The 25054-nt window shown below is 51.7% G+C and overlaps 1 protein-coding gene across 4 annotated transcripts in view; it reads right to left on the minus strand.

Moving 5' to 3' along the window:
* Positions 1 to 466: 466 nt before the first annotated feature.
* The window catches only part of GJC2 (gap junction protein gamma 2), a 32571-nt gene continuing 7983 nt past the window's right edge, over positions 467 to 25054 (minus strand). For 2 of the 4 annotated variants that reach the window (XM_017830058.1, XM_017830059.1), the window contains exon 2: positions 467 to 6886. In XM_017830058.1, coding sequence (XP_017685547.1) covers positions 5619 to 6866 — 1248 coding nt within the window. In that variant the 5' untranslated portion in view covers positions 6867 to 6886 and the 3' untranslated portion in view covers positions 467 to 5618. Of the gene's footprint in view, positions 6887 to 10833; positions 10994 to 20456; positions 20481 to 25054 lie in introns of those variants that run through there. The other 2 variants (XM_017830061.1, XM_017830060.1) reach the window with 2 other exon arrangements.

The following is a 25054-nucleotide window of genomic DNA, read 5'->3' on the forward strand; positions in this document are numbered from 1 at the left end:
TTGCTCCATGCCTCATCCAGCCTGGCCTTGGCTCTTCTCTCTCTTGGTGGAACCGCATCCTGCTCATACCAAAGAATTCGTCAACACAGCTCAAATTCCAGAGAAACAGGAACAAAAACAGGAAGAAAATGCGTGTTTGTGTCCGGAAATTTTTTTCCTGAAGACTTTTTGGACAGGGGTTGGGGGTGAACGTGCCCGTGATTTAACGGGAAGAGCAAAGACCGAGCCTGTGTGGAAAGTCAGACTCTCTCACAAGTGCTTTCCCATTGTTTGCTCAGCCTGAATCATCAGTTTCTCCCAGATTCCCCACAGTTTTCTTGCTTTTGGGAACGCAGGCTTTCCTCAGCAGTTTGAGCTCCGTGCCTGAAGGAACTGCAGGCAGTGATTCATCAGGGAGACAACGCATCCCAAACAACTAGAAGGTCAACTGCTTCTTAAGGCAAAACTATTTTGCAATGATTTATAGCCATATCGGGGAAAAAAAGAGCTCCTCCATGGCTAAAACAGGCAAATAATGGACTGAGAACAACTTCTTCTCAGCACTCGAGAGCCCTTCTCAAGGAAACATCACACGCTTTACATAATGTAACAAAATGTAAGTTTTATTCCATATTATTAGTAATGGATGTGGAACAACCAGTTGAAGAGCTGGACTGATGTCTCCTTCTCCTTTGACCAGTGTTTAATATCCTAACTACAGTCCAAGATGTAACAACATTTACACTGAAAAATACTTACAGATTCAACCTCATACTCCAAAAGTTTCTAGTACAAATACAGTTAGTACATAATAATAATAATAAAAAAAAAAAATAACAACAACAACAATAAAAATAACAATCCCAGACGCTTTGTAACAGCACAGACTGGTTATGGCCTTGAGTTAAGTTCAAGTATTTCCCAGTGGAATGCAATGCAAGCAAGAAGGTAATCTGGCTTTTACGTGGGACATTCCTGGCCCTGAATGGTAAGAAGAGAAATATAAGTGTGGGCACTTCATCTGACCAAGTTTAGCAAGAGAGTCAACATTTACAATTAGTTCAGCTGCAGAGCCAAACCTGCCTCGTGTGTGAACAACACTGCAAACTGTAAAAAAGGAAAGCAAAGCATTAATTGTACTTTTGGCATTTCTTCCATGGCTGATGCTCCGTGGTTTAACTGAAATTCCTTGAGCTGCTGGTTGGGTTTGGAATGATTCTGATGGGGATTTTGCTCGTGGTTATGCATATTTTCCTGTCTGTCCTTTTCCTTCCCCAGCTGACACGATAAAAGTTGCTCCTCCCCCAGAAGAAGTCATTCCTGCAGAGTCATTAATGCCTTCGTGGCAGTGACTCAGTGGGAAGAGGCAATATCCTAAAGGATTTAGAGGTCACTGAGTGGAGGAGGAAGGGGGAAAGTGAGCAACGCAGTATACAGAGTAATAAAAATAATAATAATAATAATAATCTTTTCTGTTTCTAGGGCTGTCTGACTTGTGCTGGCTCAGATGGGATCTGAGAGAACCGGGATCCCTCCTCCCCAGGCTCAGAGGAGCCAGTGGTGTCCTCCAGGCTGGCTGGGACCTGTAGGAAACTCTGCATCTCTCCCAGACAGCTCATGACATAGGAGCACTCCTGCTGGGAATGTGCCCTCGTGCTTCAATCCCTGCCAAAACACTTGGAAAACACGGGAAAGCAGTGTTGGAAGGGATGTTATGCAGGGAAGCACCTCGGGGGTGGCAGATGAGCAGGGCTGGCTGAGGGAGGGTGCAGGGAATGGGTACCCCGTGTCCCTAAGCAAGGGGGGGTGTATTGATCACCCAGCAGTCTGCCCTGGCTCTGGCACTCATCAATACTGCAATTATTGACTCTGCCCATGGAAAACTGCGTGTGAGTGTTCAGTGTGCTGGTGACACCAGCAGGGAGGGGGCTGTGAACCCGCTGCAGGACCCACAGGTCACCCAGAACCCCAGGACTGTGGTGGGACAGTAAAAAAAGTGGTTTGAAGGAGGGCAGGAGGGTCCCAAAAGTACAACCACACATGGAGAGGGGAGCAATCCCCATGCCTGCAGAGGATGGGGTTTTGGGGAGGACCAGGGTGGCAGATGGATGCGTGGAGAGGAGAGGGAAGGTGGCCCCAGGACTGGCACTGCCACACCACTGGGAAGATGTGGAATGGCTGGTGTTGGTTCAAAGACACCAGGGAAAACCATGCTAGAAAAGCAGCCCTTGGAGAAAGGTTGATGAGGCTGGAGTTGTTTGACTTAAAGCAGATTTGAGGATGGAAACAATCTTCAAACACCCAAAATATGCAGATGTTAAAAGCATGAGACATTCTCCATTGCTGAGGGGAGGAGACACCAGGGGTTGCAGTGAGGAGGGTTCATGTTACCCATTAAGGAGTCATTTGATGGTGGCAAGTTAGCAAGAAGATCCATGGTCCTTTCCCAACCCTGCTGCTCCAAGTGTCTCTGAACCTACAGCCACAAAGCCCTGGAATCTCCTCCCATCAGGCACTGACCCCCTGTATCACTGAGGCAGGTAAACCTGCCCTGTAAGAGTGGGTTTAATGAGTTGATCAGGTCTCTGTGACCAGGTTTGGGGTTTTTTGGCTTAAAATCTGTGCCCTGCTTTCCCCACAGCGAGACATTTGCCAGGATTGTTTCCTGAAGGAAGAGCAAGGGATGCACATTCCCATCCCTTGGTGACTCAGCGGTGAACCTGCAGGTCAGCAGGAGCTGAGGGGAACATCTGAGTCACTGGGAAACGCTCAGGTCACATCTGGGGCTCAGGGAGATGTCACTGGTATGGGCAGGACAAATCCAAAATCCAGACTCCTGCACAGGGCAGCACTTCCCAGCGTTGTGTGGGAAGGACGAGTTTACCCAGGGCTGCTCATCCAAAAGGAATCAGAAGAACCCAGGCAGCATCCAACCATGGATCTCCTCAGAGCTTCCATCATTCCTTTGGGATCGTGACTTTAAATACACACTGTTTCCCATGGGACACAGGGCTGGGAATAAAAGAGAAGTCACGCTGATGTGGAGGGCAACCTTGTGCCCTGTAATGACCAGGGAGAGATTTCCACCCAGGAGCACCTTTCTCTCCTTCCCAGCAGCCTGGGCTGTGGACGTGCAGGCATTTAGGACAGGGGACAGCAGCCCTGTCAGCATCCAGCCTCTCCTGCTCTGCCCAGCACACCCCCAGCCAGGAGAGAACACAAGGACAAACAGCTCAGTTGGATATGTTTGTCTCCCCACCACCGTGGCGTGAACTTGCTGAGCCTTTCCTGCAAAATTCCCAGCAGAAAGGGATGGATGTGTGCTACTGCCACGGCTGGGGGGATGTGCTGATCCTCCTCCTCGATGCATTTTGGAGGGGAAGATCTCCAGCAGTGAGAGCAAACAGCATTCCAGGCATTTTACCAATGCCTTCAGCAGGACCAGGAACAAGCCTGGAAGTCTTCCCCAGGCTGTTACACAAAGCCACACTGACTATTTGCAGCTGGATACCTTGTAGGGTGTTTCTTTGCTTCCTTTTTAATTCCACTTTTTGTTCTCTAAAGGCATAGAGCAGCTCAGCTGAGGTTCCCAGGAGATGAAGGGCATATCCAAATTTTCTGCCTGTTCCTCAGAACGGCCAAAGGGCCTGGATACAACAGGCATCCTCAAGGCTTTCAGGGACTGATCTCAAGGACATGACAGTGATGCCCAGCAAGAAATTCTGTAAATCCAATGGAGAAAAAACTACTGGTCCAGGGACCTGGATGTGACTTTGGGTGGCTGGCACAGCCCTGAGGGAGCAGTTCAGCACAGGGACAGTGCTGTGTTAGGGAGGATTGACTTCTTTTGTGTTAGGTTTGATCTTGAAGGCTCTGCCTCTTTGGGTTCTCCATGGTGAGGAATCAGCCACGGGACTATTGGGAGGTTGTGAGAGCATCTGCCAAGCCACAGGTATCTTGGGAACATCTCAGGGATCAGACTCTCTCTGGTAGAGTTGGGCAGCTCCAGCCTCTGCCACTTGGCAGGAGATGCTCCCTGTGCTCCCAGTGATCAGGTTTTCTCTCTGTAGGAGAACAAAGCCACAGCCCCAGAGCTGTGCAGGAGACGTGGGATGAAACCACCCTGACAAAGCACATCTCAGCACCAGAAGGAGCCTTGGAGCTCAGCAGCTTTCAACATGCCCCCAGAGTACTGCAAGTGCAGAAAAACCACCCTGAAAACAAGCCAAGCTGAAAAAAACGCCCCACAAACTGAGGAAAAACTTCCTGCTGCCATCCTGGTCCTGTCCCCACCGAAGCCAGATCTCCTGCAAAGCCCCTCAAGGAAGTGTGGGAAAGCTCCCCATGGCCCAGGTGAGGCTGGAGGCTGAAAGCCCAACAACTGCTCCAGGATGAGATCAGCCCCAGCCCTGGAGCAGCTGGGTTTTCCCAGGGGAGGTGGAAGGCTGTAAAATGACCAGAGGGTTGATATTACATTTACATATATCTCTCTATGTCTATATTCACACACACATGTTCATATGTGTCTGTATATATACGTACAGGTACACACACACACCATAGACACACTATGCATAGATCTGCCTTCTGCCACTATTTATAAGGGTTTGATTCATCAGAAAAACAAACTTACCACCAGAGATCTTCCTTGATTCATCAAAAAAACCCCAGATTTGCCAACTGAGATCTTCCTTGATTAATCAGAAAAACCAAATTTGCCGATGCCAACCTTCCAACCTCTACTTAAACTCAGCAAATAAAGAAGCCTAAACCCTCTACGCTTTTTGTTTTCCTGGTTGCATAAAGGCACTTTCTGATGATGTGAAGCAGCAGTTTGTTAAAAAAAAACTCTGTAACTGCAAGGATTCCCATCACATCTGTAGCAAGGGCTACACAGGCACCGGTAGGATGCAGTGTCACTGCTCGCTCCTGCTCCGGAGGGTTGGAGCAGATCTGCTTTTTGCTTCGATGCAGAGGAATAAAAGATGAAACCTTCAGTGCTGGGCTGTTCTTAGGGCTCTCTGAGTGAGACAGTCGCCGTGTTCCCACCCCATAACCTGATGTGGGTGCCAGCCCCTGGCTTGCAGCATCCCAACAACGTCTTCATGATGCCCTGCAAGAGCACCCGCCAATCCAGGCAGGACGCCGTGTCGTGAAGGTCCGTGCAATATGTCAGTTGTCCTCATATCAGGGGATCGGAAATTAATTTGATTAAGGGTATTTAGTAATTAAATGCCGCCTGACCTGCAGCCCTCAAGCCTTGCCGTGCAGGAGGGCGGCTGCTCGTGCAACCTGACCTCCCTCCTGAGCCACCAGCAGCTCCACGTCCCACCACAGCGCATTGTCCATCCCTGCTGGGGGCTCCGGTGGTGGCCCAAGGGGTGGGAGGTGCAGGGGGGTTGCTGTTACTCACTGGAGGTTCCCAGCTGGAGAACACGTTGGAAACAGGGAAGAAATGTCTTTTGTTAACACCCTGGAAGACAGCACTAAACTGGTCTGAAATTCCTTCTCTCTCTTTCGACTTCCACACAAAAACTGTGCCTGTGCCCAGCGAAACGAACGCAAGGTAACGCCAAAAACCAGAGACAAACCAAAATAAACCCCCCCACTTATGCTGCCCCCTCACCTCTTCCACAAAGTTATATCCACACAGACGTCTTCCCATCCTTACTGCTGGAGCTCCCCTTCTCCAAGGAGGCCTTGGGTTTAGCACCTTGTTTCTCCTGGGCGGTGTTGGCCCTGTTCTGCTCCACCACCGTGCCCCCCGAGGCGGGACTGCTGGTCCTGGAGGGCTGGGTGTTGGCCTGGGTGCTGCTGTAGCTCTGGAACGCGATGTCCAACTGCTCCTGGGCCACTCTCAGGTGCTTGTGAAGGGTGGACAAATCCGCCGGGAGGTTCTCGTCCGGGCTGGTGCACTGCTGCTCCTGGGCCACGTTGGCCAAGTTCTGCTCGTGGGCCATCAGGCTGTTGGGGATCTTGGTGGACTTCTCCGACTTCACCACCAGGTTGTACTCGGGGGGGCAGGAGATGTTCTTTGGGTAGGCGTAGTTGTAGGGCGGCTGCCTGAAGCTGTTGATCTTCCGGTTGCGGATGGCGTCGCGGATGGTCCCGAAGCCCAGGTGGAACATCTCACACATGTTCAGCAGCAGGCACAGGCAGCTCACCACGTACATCACCAGGAGGAAGATGGTCTTCTCCGTCGGCCGGGACACGAAGCAGTCCACGGTGTGAGGGCAGGGCACCCTGTTGCAGACGTAATACGCCTCCACCTCGAAGCCGTAGAGCAAATACTGCCCTATCAAAAAGCAAACCTCGAAGGAAGCCCTGGTGAGCAGCTGGAAGACGTAGATCTTCATCAGTCCCTCCTGCTGGATGCGCCTCCTCCCGTCGTGCTTCTGCGGCTCCTTGCACTTGGGCTTGGCTTTGGCCTTCTCGTGCTCCGCCGCGTCGTCCGAGATCATGGGCTCCTCCTCGTCGGCCTCCATCGCGTCCTCCATGTTGCGCACGGCCTGCCAGTTCAGGGCAAACTGCTTCTTCTTCTTGAACCCCTTGAACTTCTTCTCCTCCTCGGCCGAGCGGGCGATCCTGTGGATGGCGTAGCCCAGGTACATGACGGAAGGGGTGGAGATCACGATGATCTGGAAGACCCAGAACCTGACGTGCGACAGCGGCGCGAAGGCGTCGTAGCAGACGTTGTCGCAGCCCGGCTGCTTCGTGTTGCAGGTGAACTTGCTCTGCTCATCGGAGTAGATGGACTCGCCCCCCACCGCGGTCAGGACGATGCGGAACACGATGAGCACGGTGAGCCAGACCTTCCCCACGAAGGTGGAGTGGTTGTGAATCTCTTCTAGCAGGCGGGTGAGGAAGCTCCAGCTCATGTTGGTCATAAGGGCTACTCAGTTATAACCTGCAGGAAAAGGGGGGGGGGAATAAAAACCACGGTTTTGTGAGGTCACATCTTCTGTCAGCCACGGGGCGGCCAGAAGGAGCAGGGCAGGGATTGTCCCCCCCTGTGCTGGGCACTGGTGAGGCCACACCTCAAATCCTGGGGACAGTTTTGGGCCCCTCATGACAAGAAAGACATGGAGGGGCTGGAGCGTGTGCAGGGAAGGGAAGGGAGCTGGGAAGGGGCTGGAGCACCAGGAGCAGCTGAGGGAGCTGGGGGGGCTCAGCCTGGAGAAAAGGAGGCTCAGGGGGGACCTTCTCCCTCCCTACAACTCCCTGAGAGGAGCGGAGAGCAAGATGGGGGGTCGGGCTCTTCTCCCAGATAACAAGTGGAAAGGACAAGAGGAAATTGCCTCAATTTGCACCAGGGGCAGTGTTCCACTCCAGATTTTAAGCCACAAGCTGCCCAGAGAGGTTACATTTTATTAAAGACTTTTTAAAAGCCTTTTGGTTCATTATAACCTCAAATTAGCCTCTGGACAAAGAGTCACACTCTCTTCTCCAAGAGAAGTTCTTTTAATTCAGTGAGAAAAAACAAGATATTTTGGCAAAAGGTTTTACAGGAGGAAAATACAACCAAGAAAAAAAATATTTCTTTTCCAACCTAAATGATTCTGTGGGATAAACTCACTCGCACAACATGGGTTCAAGGGCCTGAACTGAAAGCAGGAGCAGAGGGTGCTGCCCACATCACAGAGACTTGCACTGCTGCAATACCCTTCATTAGCAAACCCAGAAGAATGCAAAGAATCAGTGAAAGAATGGGAATATTTATGTTTACAGGCCGATGGCCCTTTTAAGTCCCTTTTGAAAAAAAACAAAACAAAACAAAACTTTAATCAAATGCAGATTGTTTCAAAAATAAACCTTGAAAAAGCTTTCAAGAGAAACCCATGTATTTATTAGAAGACCTGGACAGCTGGGGAGGAAGAGCTTGTAATAACCATTCTGTGTTTAGCTTAACTTGCAGTGGGACCTCAGCCCAAGCTCCTTGGGTGACTCCAGGCATCACTAAAGACAGGAGGCTTTTTACTGCTTGACTGGNTAACTTGCAGTGGGACCTCAGCCCAAGCTCCTTGGGTGACTCCAGGCATCACTAAAGACAGGAGGCTTTTTACTGCTTGACTGGTACAGCCCTGACAGATGCCTGGAGGTGAGAGTGACAGGGAAAATATCACAGACCTAGAGAGCACTGGAAGGAGAAAAGAGAGAGGGAAAAGAGAGGGAAGAGAGGGGAGGAGAGAGGGAAGAGAAGGGGCTGTTGTCCATGTGTGGAAAAAATGTTGACATCAAACCTAACCCTCCATGCTGGGTGAGCATGGCTGAGTGAGGATGAAGATCTAAGGTGGGGAAACGATCATAGAATCACAGAATCCTATAATTTTTTGGATTGGAAGGGATCTTAAAGATCATGTAGTTCCAAGCCCCTGCCCTGGGCAGGGACACCTTCAACTAGACCAGGTTGCTCCAAGCCCCGTCCACCCTGGCTTGATGATGCCACGAGACAAGAGCGAGGTCCCAACTTGGCTTTGCACCACTGGAGACACGAAATTGTGGGGTTTCCATGGTCCAAATCCAGGCTTTGATCCCGCTGCCCGTGCCAGGCACAGCGTGGGAGCAGCCACAGGCACAGCCCCACACGGGAGCGGGAAGGGAAACGTGCCTTGCTCTGTTCTCCACACCAAGCCTTCCTGGAATGTGGCTTTGCTTTAGGACAGGAGCCAAGCAGGGCTGCTTTGCCCCAGGAGGCAGCACCGTCCCAGCCTCTAGATGCAGCGAAATTCCTGTGCTGTCGAGGGCTCTCGAGAGCAGCAGATGGAATTTTCTAACCCTGCTATTTCCAGATCAAACGAATCCCCTGCGAACCCAAACCCCCGAGTCTTCACACGCCGGGCTGGGCCTGTGGGAGCTCTGCAGATGGTGTTGTTCCTGTCCTGCAGCTGGAGAAACTGAGGCAGGGAGAACTTCTGGGTAATAAGCGAGGAGAAGGGTTGGGGAAGTTCTCCTCTCTGTCCTCAACTTGCCTGGTGAAGAACAACAGCCCCCAAAAGCTGCCGGGACCAGAATCCCCCCCTCCTGCCCCAAAAGTGATGCCTTGGACCCGACGGTCAGCATAGAAAAACTGCGCAGGTGAATGTGGAAAGCAACCCCCATGGAGATATTTAATGAGGAATTTGGGTTTATTCAGGGGTGAAATGGGAAAAAATATTCCCTTTGAGTGCCTCTTTTTGCTTCTTTGCAGTGGGTACACCCTGAAGTGTCTTTAACCCTTCCCTTGTTGTGTTCACATGCAAATATGGGTGAGACGGGGCATTACATGATTTGTAGGATCAATCCAGGCACTCAGCCAGGCTCCAGCTGACTGGGGGGCTGGGAAGGGAAGACCCTGCTGGGTGTGGGACACCCAGGTCTGCCCGAGGCTTGAGGACACATCAGCTTCATCTGCTCAGCCCCCACCAGCTCCCACTTGCATCCCCAAATAACTGCAAGCCCCAAATTGTCCCTAAAAATGTCCTGTAGAGCAGTTCATTCAAAATTCAGGGCTCACCTAAAGGGTTTCTGAGGTTTACACCAAGGATAATTTACCATTTTGGGAGTGTTACTCACAGACACGATTCTCAAAGCTCCAACTCACCTCCCAGCAGCTGTTTGATGGGGCTGGGAGGGTGTGACTGAGGTAATGATGGCTTTTGGAGTAAATATTCAAGTTTTGAACTGGTTGTTAGCAAAGCACCCGCCGTCTCCTCTGGGAGACACGTTTTAGGAAGGAGTCCCTGACAGCTCCCAAACTTCCTGAGCCAAGGAAAAGGAAAGAAACTGGTAGATAACACAAGTGGAGGGTTGTTACTTTGGGAAGAACATCTCTGGCCACCAGCCACCAGCTCGAGGTGCTGGTCCTGCCCGCTGACACTGCAGCTCAGCCCTCTGTGCACATCTGGATCTGCAGGAACATCTGCAGGAAGCAGCCACGAGCCGTTCCTGTGCCCCTGGGACCCCTCTGCGTGGGATCACACCTGGATGTCACACTCCTGTGTGCCCACCCACCCTCCTGGCATCGGATCTGAGAGCGGGAGCTGAAGAAAACAAGTTAAAACCCCTCCTACAATCAGCTAGTTCAGTTGAACTTCCAGTGCTTTTTGTGGCTCACTGGCTACAAAGACCACACTAAGAGATTTCAATGCCTTTAATTGCTCAAGTGGGGGTTAGTGCACCGTGATAATCTGGGATCAATCATATGGCAAACAAGCTTCCAAGGAAAGATTTGTTCTCAGTGCTGATGGATAGGATGCTACCAGGAAAAAGACTGTCTTTTCTCTTCACAGTGCCAACTAGAAAAGCACAGAAAATGGATTTTTACATCTTTCCACGAGATCTAATTCCTTCATGCGGTGGCAAAGCTACACAGTTTGGGGAAAAAAAACCCCAAACCTGTGTGGATCTGCAGCAGGTAGATGGATTGGATTAGGTGATTCATGAAGCTCATTATCTACCAAAGAAATGACCCATCGTCCCTCTGGCTTCGAAATCCATTCATTCAATCATCCATCTTCACACGATTAGGTGACACACAGGGCACAAGTTTCACTCCAAGACAGAGGCACAGCAGGAACTGGACTGCTCAAACCACCAGAAACACCTAAAGTAGTCAAAATCATGTGTAGCCAGGTACAGGAATGAGCCTTTGGCTCCACATTCTCATCGCAGTGACTTCCCAAAACCTGCTGATCCCTCTAACACAATCACAGGCACCAACTGTCAGACCCGGGCAAAAAAACTTTTAAAACCTGAGTTTAAAGTAAGCCAAAGGGAGAAAAGAAATTACCCAGCGCTAGCTGGACGCCTTTCCTTTCTGCACGGTTGCTTAAACCGCGTGGAAAACAATGAGGGGGGAAAAAAATATCTACTTACAGAGACATGGTGCTTCCCGCGGTGACTCCACCGACATTCCCGTGCCTTGCCCCAGATAAACTCCCGCTGCCTCGGTCCAGCCCCGCCCCAGCGGCTGGAAAGAGCAGCTCCAGGGAAGTATTTAATGTTGCTGTCAGACCCCGCCTCTGTGGCATCCCCCGCCGGCAGGTCCTGCCCGACCCCCGGGCACGACCCCGCCGCGGCTCCCGGCGCTTCCCACCTCGCCGAGCCTCGGGAGGAGAAGGAGGGAAGGGAAGGCGCTGGATAAAATAACACCGGGGGAAGAAGAGAGGGGGGCACCGGTTTTAAATCCAAACAAGCCGCCGGGGCTGGCTTTAGGAACGCTGCCTGGAAATTCCGCCGCCGAGCTCCGGGGCTCGGTTGGAAGTAAATTAATAGCATCGGCTTGTGGCGCTGGTAACAGATTTGTAAGACAGAGAGCGTGACTAACAGGGAGCATGTGGAAAACACGCTTTGGCAAAGGTTCCTTGGCTGTTGGGGGGCGAAAAAATAACAAAAACAAAAAACAAAAACAAAAACAAACAAAAAAAAATAAAAAGTAAAGAAAGAGGGAAGGCTCGCTAGCAGGAAAAACCGCCCTGGAGCTCCTGCTTTGCTGCTCCCCCAGGCAAGGCTGTCCCTGGAAGAGGGGGTGCTCCTCTCTCCAGGCTGGTGGCTGGAGCAGAGAGCAGGTGAAGGGTGGGGAAGGGGGTCTGAGCACACACTGAGGCTTTCCGGCTTCTTTGCAGGAGCAATGATTAACAAGAAGTAGGATGGGAGTGCGCGGGAAGCCTAAGCCAGGTGGTTTTCAAGAAGAAAACCTCCATCCTGGTGCTCCAAGGAGCACCTCTTGTCCCTTCTCCATCTGTGGGGAGCTTTGGCATTGCCATCCCAGCAGGGTCAGGGCTCTGGGTGTCTGCTGAGGTGGAAATGGGGAGTCAAGGCAGAAGGTCCATCCAAGGGATGGAGAAGGAAGCCACAGCAGCAGCCAAGGCATGGAAAGGATCAGACCCAGTCCCTGAGGGAACAAAGCACGGGAAGATGTTTAGATGCATTTCATTTAAGGGGAAGGTTGGGAACCACATGGTTTATCAGGAGCTTTCATCCCTGGTCCTGACAAAGCAGGATATTCATCCTGCTGTCAGACCTCTGGTTTCCCAAGGAGCTTGAACGGACGTGGAAGGGAAATTCCTGCTCACTGGAGCATCTGGAACCAACAGCCCTCAAGGCTGTTATAAACTAATTACTCACCGACAGTGATACATTATATATTAATTACTCATACACAGTGGTAAGTTAATTCACTGCTTGGAGTTAGTCATCTGAGACGGGCAAGTGGAAAAGCCCTGTCAGCTAAGTCAGGTGCAGGGGAAACCACATCCTTGTGGGAATAAGCCACACCAGGGAAACCAAGTTTTGGGAGGCATTTTGGGGAAATAAGGAGTTAAATTATCACGATTTATCACAACCCCAGCTTCATGCTTCAACTGCAGCACACGGCACAGCAACAACCTGCACTCTCAAAAGGACAGAGGGAGCTGGTTTCAGAGGAGAGCACCAAGGCTGGAGATCTCCAAAAACCCCCAGCCTCCCTGGAGATCTCCCATTGGGATCCCTTTGGGAGGGTGAAAACATGCACAGGCTGAGGCCACATTATCCCTGCGTGTTGCTGGGGTTGGGTTTGGCCTCCAGCACGCTGGGACAGGGATCTCCTTCCCCTCGTGGTCCTTCACGTCTGGGCGCAGTGTGGTGGGGGTCACCTCGTGGTCACCTCCAAAGGGGTCACTGGGTGGTCTTTGGGTGCATCCCCCACAAGGAGGGACCCCACAGCTTCCAGCACATGTCCCACCACCTCCTAAAAAACCAGCCCTGTGAGATCCATCGGGCCTGAGGGGCGGCCACCAAGGTCTCATTCCCATCAAAGAGCTGTGCTGAAACTCCTGCCCGCTCCAGCCGGTGCAGGACGGAGCTGTGGGGAAGTATTATTAGTTATTTAAAAATAACCAGCTGAGAACAACTTCCAGGCTCTGCAGGACTTCAGGCAGCAGCTCAGAGATAAAAGGCAGCTCGGCGTGGTCCCGGTCCCGTGGGTCCCACGGATTTTCCAGGCCCTTTGCTTTCCGACCGCGTGGGTTTATTTACAAACGCAGCAATTGCTGCCTGGTGGAAGTTTTTTGGGGGCATCTGTGCTCCAGGCAAGCCAGGCAACATCTGCTCCTGCTCCAGCTGAGGCCCAGCCTCTCCAGCCACCCCAGTGGCAGGGACTGAGTGGTTCCCACCACCAAAGCATCACCCAGGGAAGGAGGCAGAAGGCTGGAGGCAGAGCCATAAATGAATGTACAAGGAAAACCCGCCCCTGCAGCATCCCATGCCCTCAATTTAATGCTTGGCATCGAGAAAAGGGGAATGAAAGAGAGGAGACAGAGGGGAAAAGATGTGATGAAGCCTTGTATAATTCTGGCTGCTGCTGCTGGGAGTCACCTCTGCAGGTCACCTCTCCCCCAGGCACCGTTTGTGTTTCAGAGCAGGGATCTATACATATTTATTTAAATGTCCCATTGAAATAAATAAGTGCTGTCACAAATGATAATGAGACCTGGTGTAACATCTCCCTGCTGCGTCAGTGCTGAGCAGGGACCGTAATTGTCCACTCTGAGCACAAACCTCCAAAGCTCTGCACTGGGTTGTGCTGACAGCTCATTTTCTTCTCTGATTTTCCCCTTCTGGATATTTATTTGTTCAGTTTTTAAGCTAAATGAAATGAAGATACACATCTTTGTGCAAATGATAATCCTGTTTTTTAAAACATGACCCAGGAAGCAGCATCACTGACTTGGGACAAATGTCACAAAACTGAAATAAATTAAGAATGTCAGGTTTTACCTTATTGGAAATTGAGATTTTGGAGTGACAGAATTTCATGCCTGAGAAGCAAAAATGCTTGAGCACCACAAGCGAGGGCAAATGCTGAAGGAAATCTTATTTTAAATCTTATCTTTTCCTCTTGGATTAACTTCTCTAACCTTTTCTCCCTGACTCTCAGACATGGGATGCAGGACAAATCCTCACCCTTGGTGGCTGTGGGTGCCATCCACTTTGTGAGGGAAAGTATGGCAAAGGCCCTGCTAAAAAAGGAATACTGGACTTGGAAAATACTGTCATCTTTTGCACAGTCTTAAAGTTCACTGAACTGTGTTATTTATTTGACATTTGTAGTGGCTCGTTCCCAGGCAATCCTTGGTTGACAGAACCAGGTAAACCTGCAGAGAACACCAGAATGGTTTGGGCTGGAGGGGACCTTAAAGATCCTGTAGTTCCAACCCTGGATGTCCCAGGGATCTGCCCAGGAGCTGCAGAGCAGAGACAGGAGGGAGCAGATGGAAATGGCCCCAGTGCTGTTCAACTCAACCACACCAGCCAAGGACTTCCAGGCTCCCTTTCCATCCCACCACACTCCCAACTTAACGCAGGAAAACATCTCTTCCTCCTTCACACAGAGCTCTGGGGGTTCTCTAAGACTTGGGACTAATCAGGGCTCCCATCCCAGGAACTCAGCCAAAACTTTAACTCTCCTAAAAACCCAATTTACAGCCAAAACTTTAACTCTCCTAAAAACCCAATTTACAGGCAGCAGAAAAAGCTGTGCCAGGGGCTGTTGCTAAAATCTGCTCCATCACAAACCTCTGGGAGGACCTTTCAGGACAGAGGTGACAACAACCCCAGTGCAAACGTGTCATCTGGGTGACAGAGAGACAAGGGCTCTTCCTATTCACCCTCAGGTGGATCTTTGGATGAACCCAGGAAGGTTTTGATCTGGATCAGGATGATGTGGTTGGTCTCTGGCTCTTTGCAAGAGAAAATCTGATCTCACACATTTTTCCAAAGCCTGTGGGGATTTTGGCTGCTTAATAAAGGCTGTTTGGGCACGAGGTGAAGGCTGTTTTCTTTTGTCCACTCTGCAAATGTAAACTCAGAATTTCCATGAAATTTGTGCCTCAATTAGCCCAGAAGATGGGTCAGAACACGGAATTTCTGTGAATTTCTGCATTGGTTTCTGCCTGGAGCAAAAAGCCAATGCTGTTAGCAGAAAGAGTAACATTTCTGCTGGAAAACAGGGAAAGGTTTCCTTTGGATATCACCGACTGATAGGTAAAAGCACTTCACTTCGAAAACGACCAAAAAATTAATCTGATATGGTTAAAAACAATAAGATCTAAATTGCAAAGCACAAAAAAACAGAGGAAGCATTTAAACCTGGGCTGGAGAGCAGAAGGGATTTATTCCAGCCCTTCCCAGCTGCAAATTTCGCTGTGATGGACACATTCCTGAGATAAATTTCAGTGTGGAGAAAAAACACCTTTTTTTTTTTTTTCACAGAGGAACCTTTCTGCTGGAGTTTTCCAAGGTGGTGAGATAACACAGGGGAGGCCCTGAAAGGTGGCAAGAAGGGACTCACGGGGAGCCCCGGGACGTGGCTCAGCAAAGCCCTTTTATAGCACTTTTTTCCCCCGTGTCTATTCCTGCTCCAAAGAAAATATTCTGCCTCAATAGCCAGGGGTCAAACGGTGCAATCATTCCCCTTCTGTATTTGCTTCCCTTTCCTGAAGTAGCTGGAGGAGGGATGGGAATGAAAGGCCATGTCCAACCCCGCCCGTCGGGGTCACCCCCGGCGTGAGCGCTGCCCACCTTCCTCCTGCAAACCCATCCTGGCTCCCTGAGCTCTCATAACAGGAAGCAATAAACTTTCCAGCCTGTGAAGCCAAGCCAGGCTTGACTTGCTCCAGACTTTCCTGAACTCGTACAAAAGAGTGACAATAAAATAAAATAAAATAAAATAAAATAATAAATTCAATTAAAAACCAGAGGAAATCCGTCCCCGTGCAAAGGTCACGGCACGTCGTCTCCTCCCTCCCTGCTCCACGTGGACATTCCTCCATCCACAGTTCACCCAGCAGAGGTGCCTTCATGCAGGCAGGGGCAGAGGAAAAAGGTCAGGGTGCATGGGAAATGTTGGAGAATGCTGGAAAAAAAAGGGCAAACAGACACAGTTTTGGCCGTTCCAGAAAGGTGTGGGTTGGTTGTTTTGTTGTTTTTTTTTTTTTCTCTTTTTCCCTAACACCTGTGGGTAGGCAGAGATGGTGTGTGGGGAGGGAGCTTGGAAGAGCCCCAGGAAAAGGGGGCAGGAGAGGTTGGAAGCTCAGCCACGGCTTCTGGGCTCCATTCAGGACCTGCTGGGTGAGGTCCCTGACTGTTGCCAAGCGGATAAAAGGAACATTTTCCCCTATTTTTCAGCTGCATGAAAACCATATTCCCAATGTCAGTGCAGGAAGAGGGAAGGGGTGGAGCAGCCAGAAAGGCCTTAGGCAGAGCTTGAGGGTAAAGGCAGCAACCCCCCAAAGTGGAGGTGGAGCAGTTGTGTCCTCTGCATCCACACAAACAAAGCACAAGAAGGATGTGGAGCTGTTGGAGCAGGTCCAGAGGAGGCCACGGGGATGCTCCAAGGGCTGGAGCCCCTCTGCTCTGGAAACAGGCTGGGAGAGCTGGGGGGGTTCACCTGGAGAAGAGAAGGATCCAAGGAGACCTGAGAGACCCTTCCAGGGCCTAAAGGAGGCTTAGAAAAGAGGGAGAGGGATATTTTATATTTTATATGGGCAGATTGTGACAGGACAAGGGGAAAGATTTTAATTAATCAGGGACACCTTCCACTAGCTCAGGTTGCTCCAAGCCCCATCCAACCTGGCCTTGGACACTTCCAGGGATGGGGCAGCCACAGCTTCTCTGGGCAACCTGTGCCAGGGCCTCACCACCCTCACAGGGAAGAATTTCATCCCAATATCTGATTTAACCTTGTCCTCTGTCATTTTAAAGCCATTCCCCCTTGTCCTGTCACTCCAAAGTCCCTCTCCCACTCTCTTGGAGTCCCTGGGCACTGGAAAGGGGCTCTAAGGTCTCCCTGAGGCCTTCTTTTCTCCAGGCTGAACAATCCCAGTTCTCTCAGCCCTTTCTCATAGGAGAGGTGCTCCATCCCTCTGATCATCCTTGTGACCTTCCTCTGGTGTCCCAGTGCCACCATCCAGCACTTTGGAAAGTGCTCTGCTTGCAGGACCTGAGGTGAAGCTCTGGCAGCAGAACTTGGAAGATAAGACAAAATCTTATCTGACTCATGGTATCCAAAACACCAAGCCTCTCTGAGAATCCCAACATTTATTCCTGGGACATCTGTTTCCCAATATCTTGGCTTTGGAGAAGCCTCTGACTTGCCAGGTCAGATGGAGCCATAGGAGTGAGGCTGCTCCGTGATCCGAGTGTTGTGCAAATGGGGACAAGGGCTGGGGACAGCTGCCAAACCCTCCCTCCACCACAGGAACCCATCCCTGTCCCAGATAAACTCTGCTGCAGAGCTGCCACCCCAAATCACCCAAACACCCTCCTGAGCTCAGCCCTGGACACCAGACCCCTCTGCAAAAAATCCAACATCGACTTCAAAAGGATACTGAAGACAACAAGAAGTTGCCCAGAGAGGTTGTCACTCCCCACCCCTGGAGGAGTTCCAGGTTGGACGGGGCTTGGAGCAACCTGGGACAGTGGAAGGTGTCCCTGCCCATGGCAGGGGGTTGGAACTGGATGAGCTTTAAGGTCTCTCCCAACCCAAACCATTCCAGACAAGAAAGCAAATGCCAGAGCAAAGGTTCCAGAAACTGAGACGTCTCTTTATGGCCCATCTCCCCATTATTAATTAGACCTAAACATAATTAAAAGGGAAAAGAGAGAGACTCGAACGGGATAAATGAAGAAGCGAAAGGGCGGGATGTGCTCTTGCCAACTGTTCTTAGATAACAGAGAAAACAGAAAATAAAGGAAAAAAAAAGGAAACGTTATTACTCCAAGTGCTTTCCTATCCTTCTGGCAGGGATCCCAGCACCAGCAGGGATACTCCTACCCTGCTCACCCAAATATTCCCATACACCATCATCACCAGCAACTATTAACTGTAAAACCCACTAATAAATTACCCCGTAGGTGATTATGCACAGATTTAATGACAGAGCCGTATTTTCATGCAGAAAAGAGGAGGATGAGGGAGGAGTGCCCGGAGCAGTGCCTGGGGGAGGGATACGGTACCTTCCCGGAGCCCTGGGATGGAGCATCGGCGGAGCCCGGACGGTCTGATCCAAAGGGAGCACGGGCTGGGAAAGGGATGGGAGCCTTCCTGGATGTGTTTACATAGGTGGCCCCCCCCTGCTGACGCTGGAGAGGTCACAGCTCCTGCCTCACCTCTGGAGCCACCGGGTGCCCCGTGCCAAGAAGGGAGACCACGTGTCTCCGCGTCCCCAAAGCGTGCAGGGCTGGAGGGGGTGGGATCAGTGTCCCTCCATCCCCTCTGGAGATACTGAGATGGAACAGGTGCCCCCAGGCTGGCAACCAGGTGGGATTGGAGCCAGTCCCACCTGGCCCTGGGCCATGCTGGAAGCAAAGGTTGGCTCTGAGATGTGCAGTGCTGGAGGTCCGAGCCCTCGGGCTTCCAGTGGGGCACTGGCAGCACCTTCTGCACCCCCTCCACCACACTGGGCATGGGCACAGACCTGCCTGTCTGCCAGGCTGGGCAACCAACTGTCCAAACCCTTCATTGGCACCACCAAACCCTCCACCACACCATTAAACCCTCCACCACATCACCAAACCCTACACCACATCACCAAACCCTACACCACACCACCAAACCCTCCATCACACCATTAAACCCTCCACCACACCATTAAACCCTCTACCACACCATTAAACCCTACACCACACCATTAAACCCTACAATGGCACCACCAAACCCTACACCACACCACCAAATCCTACACCACACCACCAAACCCTACACCTCACCATTAAACCCCAGACAGGCACCATCAAACCTGAACCAGCACCACCAAACCCCACACCAGTACCACCAACATCTACACCACATCACCCAAACTACACCACCACTGCCAAACCTACACCAGCACCACCAAAACCTACACCAGCAACGCCAAACCCTACAGCAGAACCACCAAAACCTACACCAGCACCACCAAAATCTACTCCAGTACCACCAAACCAACGGCAGCACCACAAAAACCTACACCAGCAACCCCAAACCCTCTAACAGCACCAAACCTATACCAGCACCATCAAACCCTTCACCACACCACCAAACCCTACACCAGCACCACCAAACCCTCTAACAGCAGCAAACCTACACCAGCACCACCAAACCCTCTAACAGCACCAAAACTATACCAGCACCACCAAACCCTCTAACAGCACCAAACCTATACCAGTACCACCAAACCCTACACCACACCACCAAACCCTACATCAGCCCCCACCAAAACCTACCCCACACTGGTTGTGTCCCTGCTACCCCGCAGCCAGGAGGTCTGGGCACCCTCAGAGGACCATTATGGGATGGCACCTTCCTCCCTGTAGGATTTCCCCCTCCCCAGACAGGATCCTTCGTGTGGCCCCACTGCAGGAATGCACGACCCCTTAGAGCCTGAATCCTTAATGACTCTGTGCAGGTCACAGAGTCAGAATCACAAATTCCTTAGGGTTGGAAGGGACCTCTGGAGATCATCCAGTCCAACCTCCTCCCAAAGCAGGGTCACCTGGAGCAGGTGAAACGGGAACACACCCAGGTGGGTTTGGGATGTCTCCAGAGAGGGAGACTCCACGCCCTCCCTGGGCAGCTGTTCCGGGGCTCTGCCACCCTCAATGTAAAGAAGTTCTCCCTCACGTTGAGGTGGAACCTCTTGTGGTTTAGTTTATGGCCACTGCTCCTCATCCTGACCAAAAAAGGTCCCGAGTCCTGAGGTGAACAGCCCCACTCGCTGCCCCTCCTGAAGCAGCAGCAGGTTGTGCCTCCACGTGAGCACACACTCCCTGCTTCCCAACAGGCTGCTCCAGGGAACGAGCAGCCATAAAAAGCTGGAGAGAAGAAAGGATAATAAGGAATCCAGCTGTGAAAACAAGGACTGAGTCCCTCCGGGCCCACAACCTCCCTCGGCCAGCGCGCGGGAAAACCGGCGCCAGCGCCGATCCCTCTCCCCGCGTCCTTCCCGCCGAGGTCTGGTCATGAATGAGCTCGTTGAGGCGGAAGGGGAAGGAAGGAGGATGTGGGAGGAGGAGGTGGACAGCCTTTCCATGCCTGTGACACAGCTCGTGGCTGTGGGACTGAGCCAGCAGAGCCTGGGGCTGATCCACACCCCGAGACAGGAGGGCAGCGAGGGGAGGTTCCTCTCTCTTTGCTCATACAAGTGGTCGGTCCTGAAGGCAGGGATCTTCCCAGGGGAGAGTGCCAGGTGCAGGTTTTCCTAGAGAAATGAGCAGCTCAGGTGAGTCCTGCCCTGCTCACACCAAACCCTCCACCACCCTGGGGATTTGGAGGGGCTCCTGCTGCCAGGGCAGGTACCCCTGGCACCACCAGGCCTCGTGTTTTCGGATGGTTCCTAAGCAGGGATGCCTGAAGCTCCACTGTGAGGCTGGGGATGGGACAGAGATGATGTTACAGCCATGGTTTAATTCACAATAATACTAAAATCCCCCCATGATTTGCAGAAAGGCCCTTCCCAGGCTCCCAGTCTCTCGCTCACATTTCTTCCACACTGTCTGTCAGCCCAGAGCTGGTTCAGCTTCCTCTGCTAAGCTAAAAAAAGACATGGAAAATCCTGTGGAAAGAGGGTATTTAAGAAAAAAGCCCTGATTCTCCTTCACTTTGTGGTAAATTCACCCTTAGAAATGCCAAGTCAGGGGCTCTGGCCTCAGCCAGTTTTTGGGACACGTCTAAGTTTGCTGCTGCTCAGCTGAGGTCCCTCCTCTCTGCTGTGGTGGTCACTGGCTGGACACCCAGCCCACCACATTCTGGTATTCCAGGAAACCCCTGGAGAATTTTCTGGGGTGAAAAGCTGCAATTAGTGACCCTGACTGAGCTCAGCCGTTACCAGAAGCTGAGGAAGGAAGATGAAGTGGTGGGAGGCTCTTCTTGAAAGTTCACTCTTTCCATCTCCGGTTCTTTCCCTCCCTTCCTCTCCAAGTCATCCTCCCTCCAGACACAAATAATTAAGAAACCACACCACCATCTGTGCTTCTGAGAAATGTTAAGAAGCAACAAGTTAAGGAACATGAACCAAACCCCCAGATTATGTTCTGCAGCGCTGCAGCTCCTCTGGAGCTCGTGTTGGTGCTGCTCAGCCAACTCTCTGCTGTTTCCAGGGTGTCTCCAGGCAGAAATGAGCAGGAGACCCCTATTCCCACCTCTCCTAAAGGCAAGAGCACAAGGAAGATGTGTTTTTGCCTTCTCTGGAGCAGTAAGAGTCCTGCAAACCATGAGCCCTGATCAGCAGCACCACACACAGCCCTGTGATGGAGGGTGGACAAGACATGGTGAAGGAAGGGACTTGCCTGCTGGGAGACAATATCCAAACCAGGCCCAGGATGTGCCATGAGGGTCTCTCCCATGGCACTGCCACCCTGTCCCATGTGGGACTTGACCCCAGCCAGCTGCATTGTTGCCTCCTTAGATGTGCCTCCTCTGCCCTGACGAACTGTCAGGGCATCTCCCTGCCACGATCCCAGGCTCCACTTTGTGTCCACCCATATGGTTGTCCCCAAAAAGAAGCAGGCCTTCTCCTGGCACCCCTAGTGCCACATCCCACCACCCTCAGGATGCAGATCCAGACCCTGGCCAGCCCTTGTCCTGCTGTCCATTCAAAAAGCCCTCACTCCACCCATTTCAAAAATCCAGCTGACCAAGTGGGATTTCTCCTTTGGCCAGAGCCCTTCTTTTCTGCTCTTTATTTAATTGCCAAGAATTTCCAAAACCTGGTGGAAAATTAGAGAAGCAAAGCCACCCCTGCCTCGGAGCACAGTGGTTTCATTTCCTGCCAGCCATCCTCTGTCAGGCACTGAGAGCAAAATAGTCCAGGCCTTTCCAACCCCTAAATCACCCTGTTGGACTCGTAATGGGGGGTGGCTGAACTACACCTAGTTCCACCTATTGAAATGAGGGGAACAGGCTCCCTCCCACAGGAACTGACCCCTCTGCTGTCCCTGATGCCCCTGGAAGTGCTGATGACATGAATTTCCAGAGGTGTTTGCTGAGGTTGGAGCCAGTGCAGAGTCGGGGGTGGAGGGTTTGTGAGCTCGAGGGGCTGGAGACGGGACGTGGGGAAACTCGACCCCGGGGAGAAGCCAAGAGGGAATTTTGGCTTTGCTGGAGAATTAGCTCTGCCAGACTAATCATGGAATCATAGGATCATTAAGGTTGGAAAAGACCTCTGAGATCATCAAGCCCAACCATTACCCCAGCACTGCCCTGATCACCACTAAACCACGTCCCCAAGTGCCACATCCACACACTTTTTGGACACTTCCAGGGATGGTGACTCCACAACTGCAGCCTGTTGCAGTGCCTGACCACCCTTTCAATGAAGAAATTTTCCCTAATATCCAAACTAAACCTCCCTTGGAGCAAATTGAAGTGATTTCCTCTTATCCTTTCACTTGTTATCTGGGAGCAGAGCCCGACAACCCCCTGGCTGCTCTCACCTCCTTTCAAGAAGTTGTGGAGAGTGAGAAGGTCCCCCCTGAGCCTTCTTTTCTCCAGGCTGAGCCCCCTCAGCTCCCTCAGCAGCTCCTGTTGCTCCAGCTCCTTCCCCAGCTCCGTTCCCTTCCCTGGACATGCTCCAGCCCCTCAATGTCCTTCTTGTCATGAGGGGCCCAAAACTGGACACAGAATTCAAGGTGTGGCCTCACCAGTGCCCAGCACAGGGGGACAGCCCCTGCCCTGGACTGAGCAAGGTGTTTGTTGGCTGGTTGTCCAGGGTGCTCTGCACATCAGCACATCTGCTCCAGCCACAGAATCAGAGAGTATCTCGGATTGGAAGGGATCTGCAAGGAGCATCAAGTCCAACTCACTTCACTCATTACTGAAGCCCTGGATCCAAAAACACCTGACGTGGGCACTGGGCTTGACAGGACCAAGAAACGGGGTCACCTTGGGGGTCACCCATCATTCTGTCACATGCAGCTCGGAATTCCACACACACAGCCCATCACCTGCCCTGAGAAATCCTCACTCCCCCCACAAGCTCCAGTGCCTGCCCAGATTTCTGCCCAGCTCCCGACTTCTGGAATGTCAGGTGCTTTCACCCGCGATCTGGGGAACGACCGATTTTATCCTCTTTCATGAAACATCTCCATTAATCCAGGCAAGAGAAGGGGAGCTGGGGACGTGCACTGGAAGGGGCTGGGTGAAAGCTGCTTCCCTGGGCAGGTCTGTTTTTGAAGAGCAATTACCGGCAGGGAAGACCAAATCCCGCATTCCTCGGCGAAGGAATCCGGATGATGTCACCTCCTGCCTGGTGGCAGGAGCTGCTCCTGCCCACCACGGCTCCCTCCAGGCAGCCCCTGCCTTTCCTCCAAATATTTGTGTTGGCTGGTTTGTTGGAAGCTTCCCACGACAAGGAATAACAGCAGGATGGGCTCTCCTACTGTACCAGCACGTTGACAGGGGCCACGGGTTAATTGGGATTCACGTGTGTCAGCCAAAATTTCACTGCCAGTAGCAGAAGTGTGTGTGTGTGTGTGGGGGGGTTGTTGGTTTTGTGCCTTTTTTTTTTTATTCTTTTTTAAATCTGTGTGGTGCAGTGCAGGCTGAGAGATATCAGAAATCTCCTAAAATAGAAAGCTCCCTGCTCCACTAAACCACTTGGAACCAAATTCCCTCAATTTTCCAGCTCGTGCATGGAGATTGGAGGCTCAGAGATGTGCCCCAATCCTGTGGCTTTCTCCCCCTTCCTTCCTATTAGGATACACCTAGTAGGATATATCTACTGGGATACAGCTACCAGGATGCCTAAAGCAAATCAGGATCTTTCCTAACCAGCTGGCCTGGAATAAAATGCCCTTTTGCCTGGAAGGGGAGTCCCAGTAGATGTTTCTAGGAAAAGGGTTGCAGGGGTATGGAGCAACTGTGGGGTGGTGTGGAGGAAGGACCATGTGCCATGGTCTCCTCAAAGTGAAAAGATCTTTCCTGGCATCCTCCAAGACTGGTTTTAAGGCATTTGGGTGGGATTTAGATACCTAAACTGGGGTGTTCAACCCTCTCTGGAACCAAGCTCAGCATCTTCCCTGTGAGGGTGGGGAGGCCCTGGCACAGGTTGCCCAGAGAAGCTGTGGCTGCCCCTGGATCCCTGGAAGTGTCCAAGGCCAAGTTGGACAGGTCTTGGAGCAACCTAGGATGGTGGGAGATGTCCCTGCCCGTGGCAGGGAATTGGAACGGGCTAATTTTCAAGGTCTCTTCCAACCAAAACCATTCTGTGATGTTAGGATTCCATATTCTGTGATCTGCCTGGCCTCCAAGGGCTGGTCTGGGACTCAGCTCAGCTTCCAGCTCTTCTCTCCCCTCTAAACCTCTCCACGTGCTCTGGGGAACCAGGAGAGCAGAACCACGCCCTGTCCAAGATGTGTCATCCCCCTGCAACTCTTTCCTGCTAGTTCACATCTTTAACTATCCGTAAAAACAACCACCCCACACCAAGGTGCTGCTTGCACCCCATGGATCACCCACTTCTCCTCCTCTCCTGTGATGCTGGAGGAGGGAAGGTGGACACAACCAGAGGGATCAGGAGCTGATTGTAAAGTAGGTGTCTTATGGATAAAGACCTTCCTTATGCTCTAAGATAACCCACTGCTGGCACATGAGGAAGTTTCACACTCTCACACCTTGGGAGAGGGGTAATCCTGCCCTTCAGTGGAAAAAGAGCAGCAGGAGGGTGTTTTTTGTGAGATGCTCGTGAGGTTCAATCACTCCAAACCCCACAGGTCTCACCAAGCCCCTGATTTTACCAAAAACGTGGGTTGTGCCACTGAGATCCCGCAGAGACACAGGGAGAGGAGTGATGGGGTGTGTTTTTAACAGCAGCTTTGCCCCATATCCGTGTGGGAGAGCTGGTTTGGGTAATTAAAGAAGCACATTTAAGCAACTGCTTGCTTTCCCAAGGTACTGCCTCTTACAGCTGCTGATCCTCTCGCTCTGCCCAGCTGTGAGCACGGACAGAGCCCCAGGCACCAGGGTCTGGCCCTCTCAGTGCCAGATGTGACCTTCACTGGCACTATGGATCCCTAAACCTGGATGGATCCCACCATGCTGAGGGATGAAATCATCTCTCCTTCCCCACGGGGGACTTCA

Source organism: Lepidothrix coronata, unplaced genomic scaffold (assembly GCF_001604755.1).
Source record: "Lepidothrix coronata isolate B3197 unplaced genomic scaffold, Lepidothrix_coronata-1.0 Scaffold173, whole genome shotgun sequence".
Classification (NCBI taxonomy): domain Eukaryota; kingdom Metazoa; phylum Chordata; class Aves; order Passeriformes; family Pipridae; genus Lepidothrix; species Lepidothrix coronata.